This window comes from Siphateles boraxobius, unplaced genomic scaffold (assembly GCF_051911475.1).
Source record: "Siphateles boraxobius isolate OS27281-9 unplaced genomic scaffold, OSU_SipBor_1 22, whole genome shotgun sequence".
NCBI lineage: Eukaryota > Metazoa > Chordata > Actinopteri > Cypriniformes > Leuciscidae > Siphateles > Siphateles boraxobius.
In genome coordinates, this window is record NW_027508833.1 from 28,180,592 (window position 1) to 28,194,071 (window position 13,480).

At 39.3% G+C, this 13,480-nt stretch overlaps 1 protein-coding gene across 1 annotated transcript in view; it reads left to right on the top strand.

Annotated features, from left to right (window-relative positions):
* ttc27 (tetratricopeptide repeat domain 27) overlaps positions 1-13,480 on the top strand; it is a 107,136-nt gene that overhangs the window by 77,007 nt on the left and 16,649 nt on the right. Inside the window, exons 12-14 of the mRNA XM_077239467.1 lie at positions 7,403-7,525; positions 11,685-11,912; positions 13,344-13,442. Coding sequence (XP_077095582.1) covers positions 7,403-7,525; positions 11,685-11,912; positions 13,344-13,442 — 450 coding nt within the window. The remainder of the gene's footprint in view (positions 1-7,402; positions 7,526-11,684; positions 11,913-13,343; positions 13,443-13,480) is intronic.

The window sequence follows — 13,480 nt, forward strand, 5'->3', positions numbered from 1 at the left end:
TGCTGTAATGCACTCCCCAATATCACCCCACCCCCAAGGGTAGCCTTTCTCACACTTCTCAGAACGGCTGATCGGAAACATAAGACAGCTAACAGGTAAAGTCATGTCCAGTGTATATTTTCATAATGTGACATGTTTTCATAAACATCACAAGGGGATCAATAACGTTTCTATCTATCTATCTATCTATCTATCTATTAAAGCTGGGTAAAAAATATTGATTTCTCGATTTTAATCGATTTTCATTTTTACAAACCGATATCGATTCTTAAATCCAAAGAATCGATTAGTCATCCTGTTTTCAGTTGATGAATGAATGTAGCGCACATCCCATATATAGCAATAATCTTATCTATAATATATCGCAATAATCTTTGTGCTTGTTACTATTGATATTAAACAAAGTCTCAGATTTCAAATTACATCCGTTTAATTACTGGCTCAAAGAGCTAGCTAAATGAATACATATCGATGTGTAGAGGTTCCCAACCTTTTGACTGCTGAGGCCCAAATAAAATTCTGAAAATCTTTCTACAGCCCAACCAAACTTTTTTGTGCAAAAGTGGGTCAGTGCAATTAGCGCGATTAGCACACTAGCGCGATTAGCTAGATAGTAGCTGCATGATTAATCTAATTTTAATCACAATCACGATTTTATCGATATCATGATTTGCGTCATTCCGTTAACAGAACGCTCCGTATCAAAGTTTTTTGGTTTTTTTTGCAAAGCCAATCTAGCGCTCCGTAAACCACTGTCTGATCAGTGCACGAGAGAGACCGAGTGTCCTAGAACGCGCTCGACAGTGCGCTCGAGATATCAAATCAAAGAGACCGATCGAGTGACAGTGCACGAGAGAGTCCGAGTGTGAGCATTAGTAAATTGCATTAGTAAATTGGTAAATACTACATAGTAATATATATAATTACTATATAAGAGGCATGGAAGTTCGATTAATGGACTCCAATAATCAGTAGGCTACTACAAACGTCTTGTTTTGAACTATTGTTTAATAAATAGAAATAATTCGAGCACATGAACTTTCATATGGAGGATTAAATAAGATTCAATTTATGCAGTAAGATCACTGACACTACCACAACCAGATTTTACATTTCTTAAGCATCAAATAACAATGACTCTGAATTTTATGCATTAATCGAACTTCCATAGTGCATAGCTCTGCCTTGAAATTTTCTTATTTGGTTACATTCTGTTATGGAATATTTGTTTTTTATTGATTGTATATTTTGAGTTTTATTCATATCCATTATACAGGTACAATTCAAGTTTATATTTTGCTTCCTAAAATATATTTACACAATGTAAAATGTAAAAAGGGCCCTGTTGAAGTTTTGCTACATTTTCTTTATTGTTTTATTTATTTTTATTTATTCTTTAAGGAGATGCACTGAATTTTGGTGAATAAGACGTCCTGTTTTGATGCACATATCTGTACATTAGCAGGAATGTGGCACAATATAGATGTGAAAGCAGTTATAATTAGCCTACAGTATGTGACAATAAATATTTGTTTTGGTTAAAATCAACAAATAATCGTGATAATCAATCGTGATCTCAATATTGATAAAAATAATCGTGATTATCATTTTGGCCATAATCGTGCAGCCCTACTAGATAGCATCAAAGTCAGCAAACTTAACACACTTGCTTTTACACTGACTGATTGGGGGAAAGACTGTTTAAATTTATTGCATTTATTTAATTTAATTTATTTGAATGCAAATCTCTTTGGGTATTGTTCTACTTGAACCATTCAATCCCTTTTAGTAATCCTTCATGATTTTTTTTTTCAATTGAAAGGCCTCCCACGGCCCACCTGCAATACCTCGGCGGCCCATAGGTTGGGAACCACTGTCTTAGACTTTGCATTCGTATTCTAAGAAAACTCTTTCTTGTAGGTCTGAATTAGTCAATTGGCGACAAAAACCATGGCTGAAAAAATAGACTATACCCAAGAAAGCTTAATGTCATCTGAGCCACAGTTATGCATCATATGCCAGGAAGACAATAAGAAAAATCTCATGACAGTTAGTATGGATGGCCTCCAGTCAGCTGACACTATAAGACAGCTCCGGATGAAATTACACCATGACAATTTCCGAGGTGCAACCAATCGACTTACTGAGATACTTCAAGGAGACTTGCCTCAGCAATTCTTATGGCATAAGGACTGCCGAGCAAAATACATGAATAAACGTGAAATAGAAAGAAAATTGAAGGCAGAATTGAAAAAAGATACCAAACCAAGTTCATCTGCATCCACCCCAACTCCGCAAAATGTTACTCTACGGAGCAAAATACCTCCAATAGATTGGAAGCAGTGTATCTTTTGCCAACAAGATCAGAAAGAAAAACTACATCTCATACAAGAAATGAAATTCAGCAGCAGAATCCTACAAGCAGCAAAGTGTGATTCATTCTTAAGAGTGCGACTAGCTTGTGTAAATGATCTTATTGCTGCAGAAGGAAGTTATCACATGACTTGCAAGACCAGGTTTGAACGTAGGACCAAACGCATGGAGTCACTTCCGAGCACAGATATGCCATTAGAGTGGATCTGCCAAGAACTTGAACAATCAGCAAATCAAGCGGATATTCTGGATCTTGTACATGTGTGGGACCGGTACTCTACACTAGCTAATGAGGCTCAATTAGATATACCATCTAGATTTCTAAGCCGAAGGAACTCCTTCAAGGAACAAATAGCTGATCGTCTTGAGGGCATATACGACTTTGTTGTACTGCATGATCAGCCTCGAAATGAACCTCGTACTGTCTTGGTTCCATCCAAATACCGGCATATTCCAGTATCAACAATGTTGAAAGACGACACCTCCAATATTCATAGAGTTATTCCTACATTCAAACATAAGGATCAAGATATGTTCCTGAACATGGTCCATGTGTCATTGCAGATCCGAAGAGATATGAACTCACATCCAAAACAAGAGGGGATAGACATCAGTGAAAACAGAGCAATAGACAGTATACCCAACAGCCTGTACATGTTCCTCAATTTGTTACTAGGTGGTCAGCGCCTGCTGGAGGATGACGTTGAAGATTATGATAAAAAGACAGCCAAACGACAGCTTAGAGTCCTCAGCATTGCACAGGATCTTATGTACACAGCTAGTGGAGACAAGTTCCTCACTCCAAAGCACATAGGACTGGCCAGTACCCTTCATCAAGCTACACGGTCGAAGGAATTGGTGAACATGTTTCACCAGGCAGGTCATGTTATGAGTTACCGTGAGGTAATCAAACTTGACACTGAACTGGCTAAGACAACCTTGGAGACCATGGGGGATGATGGTGCCATTGTTCCACAAAATCTGGTAAAGGGTCGCTTTGTTCATTTCTCAGCGGACAATGTTGACATCAACGAATACACTCTGGACGGAAAAGGGACATTCCATGCCACTCAAGTGGCTGCCTGGCAACGTGGTCCACCTGAAGGTGATCTCCTTGAAGGAGTTGATCTTTACTCCAGGTCAGACACCCTCAACATCCCCAAGGCAATGACTGATATCATACCTGCACCAAAGAGAGGAATTATAGAGCGGCCAATCAGTGGTGTATTAGCAGCAGACTGTTTCACACAGTCATCTGAACAATGTCCCGCAGCACAGAAAGCACAAGCTACAGACATGGCCTTCTTCATGTCCAGGACATCTCAAAAACCAAAGCCTTCCTGGACATTGTATAATCAAAAGGCAAGCACAGTCAACCCAGAGAAAACTACAGTAGGGTATCTACCTATCATCCTGGCTCCTGCATCTGAACTCGATACACTGAACACAGTCGTCAAGCGAGTGCTCCATGTTTCCAATTCAATGGAACAACAGCATGTCATTCTGACAGTGGATGAGGCACTTTATCCGAAGTTGCTAGAACTGAAGTGGTCAGTAGAAGAATACAAGGACGTGCTTATACCTTGCCTTGGAGGCCTTCACATTGCCATGAACTTCCTGGGAGTGATAGGACAACACATGGTTGATTCTGGCCTGAGGGAGCTATGGGTCAAGTGTGATCTTCTGGGAGCAAATGCTGCTCAGCATGTCATGGCAGGAAAGGGGTATGCACGTGCTATGAGGACCCACAAGCTTACCCTGCAGGCTCTTTGGCAACTACTACTCCCACAGCTTTACACATATCTGGATGAGGTTGATGTTACACTGAGAGCTGAACTCGCAGATCTCTGCCAGTCCATAGATGCTGATCACATCGCACAAATGGTCGACAAACTGACCAAAGACCGATTCCAGCAGCCCATGAAAGAGTTTTCTGCATCACTTGCAGTTGATGACCCGAATGCTGCATTCTGGTTGGACTATATGACTATGGTCAGCATCCTACTCTGTTTCACAAGAGCGCAACGTGATGGATTGTGGGATCTCCACCTGTATGCTTTCAAACGTATGCTGCCCTTCTTCTTCAGGTACGATCATAAAAACTATGCCAGATGGGGTACTGTGTACCTGGCTGAGATGTCTGCTCTCCCACCAGAAATCCTCCTTGAGTTTCAGAAAGGCAACTTCGTGGTAAAACGCAGTGATCGACGCTTCAATCAGGTTTCAGCGGATCAAAGTACAGAGTGGCTAAACGCAACAGGAAAAAAGAGTGGAGGCCTAGTAGGTATCACCAGGATACCAACATCCCTCAGTAGATGGACACTGTCGTATAATCTGAGAACAGTCGTAGCTTCTCAGACAACAGCGATGCTGAGACTGACAACATATGATGAAGATGATGAGTACACACACACAGAGTGCACAAATAGTAGAATGGAAAGAGATGATGTGGATTAAAGCAGAATATGTCTATCATTAAAAGAGCACGGTGTGTTTCAAGATGGTGGGGACACACTCAAGAACATAATCAACAAGGACGTGGTCACACCCCAGATTCAACAATCTCTGCTTGGTGCAGAACACCTTGGACAGGCACAAATGAAAGTGTTTGTGGACAAACGTCTGTGTGAACCGCCAGATAGTGACCAGCACTTGGATCTGAAGTCACCCATTCGAAAGAACAAAGCCAAAACATTTGCCTCTTTGTATGAAGTCATGCAACTTTCCAAGAACAAGCAAAACATAATCAAAGTGGACAGGCAGATTCTACAAAGGCTCATCACAGCTTACAGAGCAGGTCGCAAGGTAGACCTGGAAAATATTCTCCAGCATGAACTCATGCCCATCCCGCTATCTCTGGCCACAACTAACGGCAGTCTACATTCCACCAACAAATCTGTTTTAGCAAATATACTGACAAAAAATATCGAAACCCCTGCAGATGTGCCCCTTCAGGAACCCAGCTGCTTTCTTATTGATGGCCAAGCACTTGTAATGGCACTTGGGAAGCCACCTGACATCACAACATTCGGCAACTATGCCAACAAGTTTGCTGACACAGTGTTGAAGATGGCAAAGAAGTACCAGAGGGTTGATGTAGTCTTCGACAGGTACCATGACGAATCCATCAAAACAGGCACAAGAAAGAAGCGTAAACAGCGCCACCGACCAGTACGCAGAGAGATCGTGAATGATTCTGTTCCACTTCCAGCAGACTGGTCGAGCTTCATGGCACTGGAAGAGAACAAAGCAGATCTTGCTCGACTACTCTCAAACCATCTGATAGAACACAGCCCAGAATATGAGCCAGTGGTTGTAGTATCAGGTGGGTTTGCTGAAACGACCACTGTCAAGTCATCAGATCCAGAACTTGAAATCTCCTCTCTGAGTGCTGACCATGAGGAGGCTGATACACGACTGATTTTGCACTGCATCCAGGCTCCTATGGACACAATAGTCGTGTCAGCGTGTGACACAGACGTGCTTCTTCTACTTCTAGCACATCATGACAGAATTGGATGTACCCATCTCTACATGAAAGCCGGGACATCAAAGGATCCAAAGTATTTTCCAGTACATGACATTCGCAAGTTACTCTCTGATGATCAAGTGGACACACTCCTTGCCTTCCATGCCATCACTGGCTGTGATAGTGTATCTCAGTTCAGCGGTCACGGAAAGAAAACAGCCTGGCAGTTGTTTGAGCAACATCACACCGATCTTACTGGCCTTGGGAAGGGCCCTCTCACAGAAGATATTGTGAATTCAACTGAGAAATTCATCTGTAAGATATATGGTGTGCCTGAGGTTGATACATGCAACAAAGCAAGAGTGAAGTTGTTTTGCAAAGGTCATCCACAAGAGACTCTGCCTCCAACCTCAGATGCAGTGAAGTTTCATATCATGCGTTCACACTATCAAGCGACAATCTGGAACCAAGCTCACCTGCCACATCCTGATCTTCCTCCAGTGGATGAAATGGGATGGATGCACAAGGAAGGTCAATTAGTGCCACGGCTAATGTCTTTGCCACCTATGCCTAAAGCCTGCAGGGAGTTCACTTCATGTGGGTGTACCAAGGGATGCCTCAGCCAACGCTGCAGCTGCAGGTCTGTGTTTAGGGAATTAGCTGATGTTGATCATTGTGTACAAGAATGTACAAACATGATAGACTGGTAGAGTATTCCAATGTACCTGTACTTGTACTTGTTGTAATCTTTCTATTCAATTCTTCTATTATTCAGAAACAGTCGCATGGAATGTATAGACGCATGCAACTGCAGGAAACTTGACAACACTTGCCAGAACATTGAAGAGGACTATGAATAGGCTGTCACTGTAACTTCTACTGGGATATAGTTCAATTAATATCACCATGACCCATGGATCTTCCTGCTTTTGGATCTTATTTGATTGACAACTTCTTTATTCACTAATGACCACCTTTTTCTCTATACTTGTTTGATTATCAAGCTGATTATTGACACTTGATCTAAATCAGGACAGGATGTTAAATTCCCCATGTGTGAAAACCTGTGAACATTTAATTAAAGTTTGTAACTTTTTGTATTTGTTTGTACATTTGACCTCAAAACAAAATACAAACTAAGTAAAAGAAGCCTGATAATATTAATAATAATAACTGAATTAATAATGAGTTAATAATAGTTTGTAGTTAAAAACAACTATTTTTGCAATATCTAAGCAGTTTTTTTCACATTACATCTCAAATCTGAATATGGAATTGAATTGCCCATGTAGCAAAACTTACAAAAGCACATTTATTTCATGTTTGTACCTTGTTTAGTCAAAAAGATATACTGAAAAATAGATTTCAGCCTGGCGGTGGCGGCCATTTTGAATTTCTCAATTTTGAGGCATTTTGGGACATTTTTGAGCTTCATATACAGCAGATTTGGATTCAGCACCCCTTAATACCCCTAGAAATGTTGTACAATATAAATAATCACAAAATGCCTTCGGGGTTCTGATTTTGTGAAAATTGACCCTGTCTATTGTGTGTATTTAGAGGCAGTTGGCAAGTCTGTTGACTGATTTGGGCCTGACTAGTTCTGCGCTGCTGATCTATGAACAACTGGAGCTCTGGGAGGATGCAGTTGTCTGCCTGGAGAGGATGGGACAGCACGGCAAGGTATGCTACTCCCATACAACCAATCAGTTCAATTGAATAGTCCTGCCCCAAACTTATGCCATTGGTTGAGCCAATGTTGCCGTGTCAAACCGATCGTTATGTTCAAATGAACAGATCAGTGTTTTGATGGTCCCAGTTGACAGTGTTTACTCTTCAGGGAAATCAGTCTACAAGTGAATTACTTACAGTTGTCTCTACATATTAAGATGGGATAAGAGAAAGTGACTTCTGTCAAAGGTCTTGAAGAGCAATTGATTGCAAATTTTTCCCTCACATCCATCTCTTCTTTTTTTTCCCTCTGTCTATCCTCCTTATATGAGCTCCATGCTCTAACAACGTGCGTGTGTGTGTGCGCATGTGCAGTTTTCTGGGAGATATTTCAGAGTTTTATTAAGTTACCGTCCACTTTGTGTACCAATCAGATTATAGGGTACCTCTGAGGTCAATAAAACCACCCAATCACCCCCAATCTGAGTTGTAATAATATAAAAATGTACTCCACTCTAGTACCTGAGGTACTGACTCACTCTACTTTCCCCTGCACTCATGTTAAAGTTTAAAGTCATAAACTGCAGGTATGCATATAAAAGAATGTAAATGATAGAATACCGAGACAGGCGTAAGGGAGTGACACTTCATATGAGAGGAAAGAAATTGGTGAAAAATGAGAGAGAAAGTGAGATAAGAAAAACGTGTCTCCACAAAACAGCAAAGCTGGAATAAGGACAATTTTTTTTCTTTGTTAGTTTTTCTGATGGATTAACCCATGAGATACTGTTCGTTTATTGATTGAACATCTTCAGAACATGAGGGACTTAGGGATATGTACAGATGTTTATTTGATTTGAGTTAATTTTATTGTCCCACTAGAGCTTGCATGTGTAGTTGCAAATTACTGTTGGAATTTACTGTTTGGTGTCCTATTACATTTTACATTACATACATTACAAGAGCCAAAAAAAACAATTATTTTGCATTGTTTTCAATTATTTTGTAGTTTTCTTAACAAAAAAACAGAAAATCCTTTAGTTTAGATTGTTACAAAATAGTATACAAAGAACTTTAGTCCCACTTTAATTCATTTCGCAATAAATTCCGCCCCTTCCTCTTAAGGCAATTGTCCATCTGAGTCTAAACTGCATTTAATACTTGAAGCTCTAAATGTTTTCCCCATTTCACCACAAAGGGATAACAATTTAGCCGTTTTAGTATTTATTTCGTAGTAGCAAACTTTTTAATTAACTGATTTTAATTAAAAACATTTAAAAAAATCAGTTTTCTGTCAATTGTTTTTCGATATACATCCAAAATACTGCAGATCATTAAGATCTCATAAGCTCATTTATTTTCTATTAATTTCATATATGATATTTAGTTTGACCTCCTGAAGTTGATGAAAATTTTCTGAAGGTTAAGCACCTACTTTCATGACTTTGTTTTTGATATATATATACTGTATATCTCCTTCTCCTCCTCCTTTTCTTCTTTTCCTCCTTTTCTTCCTTCTCATTCTCCTCCTTTTCCTCCTTCTCCTTTTCCTTCTTTTCTTCTATTTATAGAAAGCATCTAGAAACGTGTGGCATTCGAAGTTAAAAAAAGTTGTCATTATAAATATAGGATTTTTAAGGGATTTCTTGTAGTTGGCCCCAGACTATTACCAGAATTTACCATGGTAAACATGGTATCGGCACCAGAATGTTTCATTTTCCCTTCTGAAAGTGAAACTGGCAACCTGGCTTGGATTAGCATCCATTTGTGTTTTTGGCAGTCATGAGATCCAGCCGCCTGCAGCCTCACCATGCCTGACTGGTCTACACAAACTTTGTTGTTTGTGGCCAATGGGAAATGTGCAGTTAATAATGGCCCCAAGGAGCATTCAATTGCTGTCAAAACCATGGGGCCTTCTTTCTCTTCTGTATTTCTCTCTCTTACCTCGTCTTATCAGTGTTGTTCTAATAAATCGGAAATATAAGACTTTTTGTACCCAAGTTAATAGCTTATTCATCCTCTGTCTGGGCCTTCAGGTTTTACTTTTTTTATGTAACTATTGTGTCGAGTAGGAAGAGATATTGTTCCCACTTCTCAAATTATTTGTACCCACGAAAAATAAATAAGCACCCAAATAGAAGTGCTGGCCAAGCAATGTGAATTTTATTGCCGCCCACCCCCTCTCTCCCACTACGGCTTCAGTTCCAAGCGTTTGCAAAAAGCCCTTTATCCTTCCATCCCCGTGAGCACTAGCAGGGGTGGAAGGGTAGGAGCCGATGAGAGATGCACTGTGTAATATAGCGCAATGTCCAGCGTATTTCAGAATGAAGCCACATTCACAGTGACTGTATAAGGGCATGTGTTAACGGCAGCTGAAGTTCACCAGCTAGATCTGGAGAATTTACGTTTAGAGAAGTTGGTTGTGGCTGTTGCACAGTACTGGTCAGTCCTATCACGTCGCACTCGCACTCTCAATATATGAAGGTCCTTGTTTCTCATGTTGGAGACAAAGGTTTAAGACTCAATCTGAGTCAGTCTGTTCTCCAAAATAGTAGTCTGTCGTCTTTCTTGTTTGAAATTTTATTAGGGATCTTTTTGGCCTTTGTCTACTGAATTATGATTGTTAATGCTTATTGCTAGAAAAAAAAAAACACTTGTCAAAACTATAAACTGCATATATTTTTTATATTTGGTTTGGTTGATTTTGGATACTAGCAATGTCTGCAATTGATTTATTTTTTTCTTTAGGAACTGTTTTAGTAATGTGCTTAACAAAAATATAAAAAGAATATAGCAACATACTTGTGACATCAATTGAATCCTTAACACACTATATGTTCAAAGGTATGTGGACACCCAAACGCCACACCCAATTATAAAACCATTGGCGTTAATAGGGACTGAGTCCTTTGTAACAGCTTAAACTCTTGTGTTAAGAGTGTGCACAAAATTGATCAATTTTGTGGTGTTGCTCCTATTTAGACACAATTATTTGGTAACACTTTACAATAAGTTCCCTTTGCTTAAGTTATACTACTGGGCAGTTGAATGCTTGAATCTGATTGGTTGACGAATGTTTTAAGGTGTGCAATTATTTTCAGGGAAACGCACGGCTAAAGTAGTTTCAGTTATTTCAAAGGTCCTTACAGACTATAACCGCAAAAGAACCAAAACCCACAACGACACTGGCTATAGTTCTAAATATGGTAAATGATAAGATAAAAACGCCAAATTATTTCCATGTTTTTTGCCACAAAATTAAGTTTTATTATGTATGGACTGCACATACTGTCTTCCTCCCACCCAAACACGTGCACACACATACAGTACGGACACACACTCGCACAGAAACGTGTTGTCAGCTGCCCTGACGATTTTATCAGTAAAATATTTTAACTCATATAATGATAACTTACAAGACAAAACAAAAATTACATTTTGGAATTGGCAACAAAGGCTTGGGATTAGATGGGTAAGAAATTAGTTTAGTTTTAAGAACAAAAGCCTGACAAATGTCTTGATAAAACATCTTAACAATGTTTTATACCGTAGTATAAGCGGAATCATTGACTCAGGGCCGTTGAATTATTGAAAAATAATGCATTATTTTTCTAATAATTCAACAGCCTGTCGTCATTTATTCCTTACTTAATGCATTAACTAATATTAACAATGAGAAATACTTTTACAACAGATAGATAGAACAGATACAACTTTTGATTTTGAAATTATAATAAACTAAGATTAATAATGTAGATTTACATGTATTTTTCATTGTTAGTTCATTTTAACTAATTTTTGTTAACTCATGTTAACAAATGGAACCTTATTGTAAAGTGTTACCAAATTATCTGAATGGAATTCATCCCAAAGGTGTTTAGGTCTAGCTTCATGCAGGATAGTCCAGTTCTTCCACATCAGATTGAGTAAATCATTTCTTGCATGTCTTGCTGGAATAGAAAATACCCTCCCTAAATTGATGCCACAAAGTTTCAGCACACAATTCCCTAGAATGTCTATATATTGGATGGCGTTTTAACTGGAATTAAGGGGCCTTGTCTAACCCAATAATTAGAAAGAGGTCTCGACATACTTTTGGCCATTTACGTTTTCCAATTTGAGGATTAAATTAGTCAAAATTGCTTTAATCTGTTGGAACTTTCTCTCTCAGGCGGAGGAGATTTTGAGACGTGAACTGGAGAAAAAGGAGACGCCGTCGCTTTACTGCCTATTAGGCGATGTGCTGAAGGATCCGCAGTATTACGACCGTGCATGGGAGCTTTCCAAACACCGCAGCGCACGTGCCCAACGTTCCAAAGCTCTGCATCACCTGCGCCACAAAGAATTCCAGCAGTGCGTGGAATGTTTTGAACGTTCACTGCGAATCAACACAATGCAGGTATGATGTACACTTGTGTGTAACTTTATAGTAAACTTGAAGACGTTAACCACCCATACCCCTTTTCTACTAAAATGATGCAGGTGTTCAGCCGGGGAATCTGCAAACTTTTTTCTGAGTTGGCCAGCATTTCTATAGACAGTTATGCTGTCATTCAGTTCTCAAGTCAGTGTTCCAACATAACAAATAAACCTTTACAAGTCTTAGAAGTTTTTAAAACAAATTTACATTCAAAGTCATTTGAGTGTCTATTTACAGTCATTTGATGCAACCATCAAAAGTTATAATGAAGGAAATTCTTAGCAATAAATTTGAATATTATTTTTAAATAAGAATTATAATAATAATAGTAATTATAAATCATAAATAAGGAGTCTTAAGAATTTAGTGAAAATATGTAACATTCATATGCATTTATTTAGTATTTTTATGGCACTTTCAACATAATGGTCAGCACTTATTCAAATAACTAATACAATTCATAAAAAAAATTGCAGATATGGAAATTGATTGCCATTCTAGACAAACAGGCACAATAAATTGGCTGGAGCCATTTGTGCAGCGCAACATACTTTAAATAGAAACAAGATTGTTGTTGTAATGGGAGCAATCTATTTTTTTTTTTATCATGTGGACATTGTGGTCACAGAGCTTTAGGGATCATTTATAAAGAACATGTTGTGTTTAAAAATGTGAGATGCAGGGCAGTGGAATGAAAAGAGCAAGGTCTAGAGAGCTTATTTAGAATGCTGTGCCATGCACAAGACTCTGCAGAACATGAGCACAGCAGTCAAACACACCCATCCAGCATGTTAACATAAAAAACAATAGAAAAGCAGTGCAGTGGAATGCAAAAACGTGTTCTGTGTGAACGTGACCACATGTTGACCACACATGCACAAGATCAGAAGGATGGATGTATAGAGAAGATTGGCAGTGCTGACGGAGAACGTGAGAAACACTGGGGCAGATAAAAAGCTAGACAGCAGCATGTGGATGAGTGCTATCAGGTTCATCCACCAGAGCCAAAAAAAAAATTGCACAGCTCCCTCTTTTTTCCCCTTACTCATTCTTCATTCCTCCCTTCATCCATAATACAGAAGCAGAGGCAGCAATAAGACAGAGTAATCTTCCTGAGGGACTCATTGATGACCCCAGCGTGATCTTTAAAACTGGCTCGCAGCGCTGCCTCAGGGTCTTTCGGTGCTAATACTGCCTTCAGGCCTAGAGATGGAAGTTAGGACAGAGGAGTGCCTCAGAGATGCAAAGATTCCAGAAGAAACTGAAGATTTAAAACACAAGAAAGAGACCTATTCCTAGAGGTTCATGGACTCAAAGAACATTATTCATTTTTAGGACAGTAACGCTTTTAATAGACGAGGGAAGCACTTGGAGTCTCATCAATTTTCTCTCCATCTTTTATCTCTACAGTTGGGTGTGTGGTTCTCCCTGGGCTGTGCGTATTTTGCACTGGAAGGCTATGAAGGAGCCGCCAAAGCTTTTCAGAGATGCGTCGGACTTGAACCAGATGTAAGTCACACGGTCCTTGAAAGGAGATCAGTGTCATG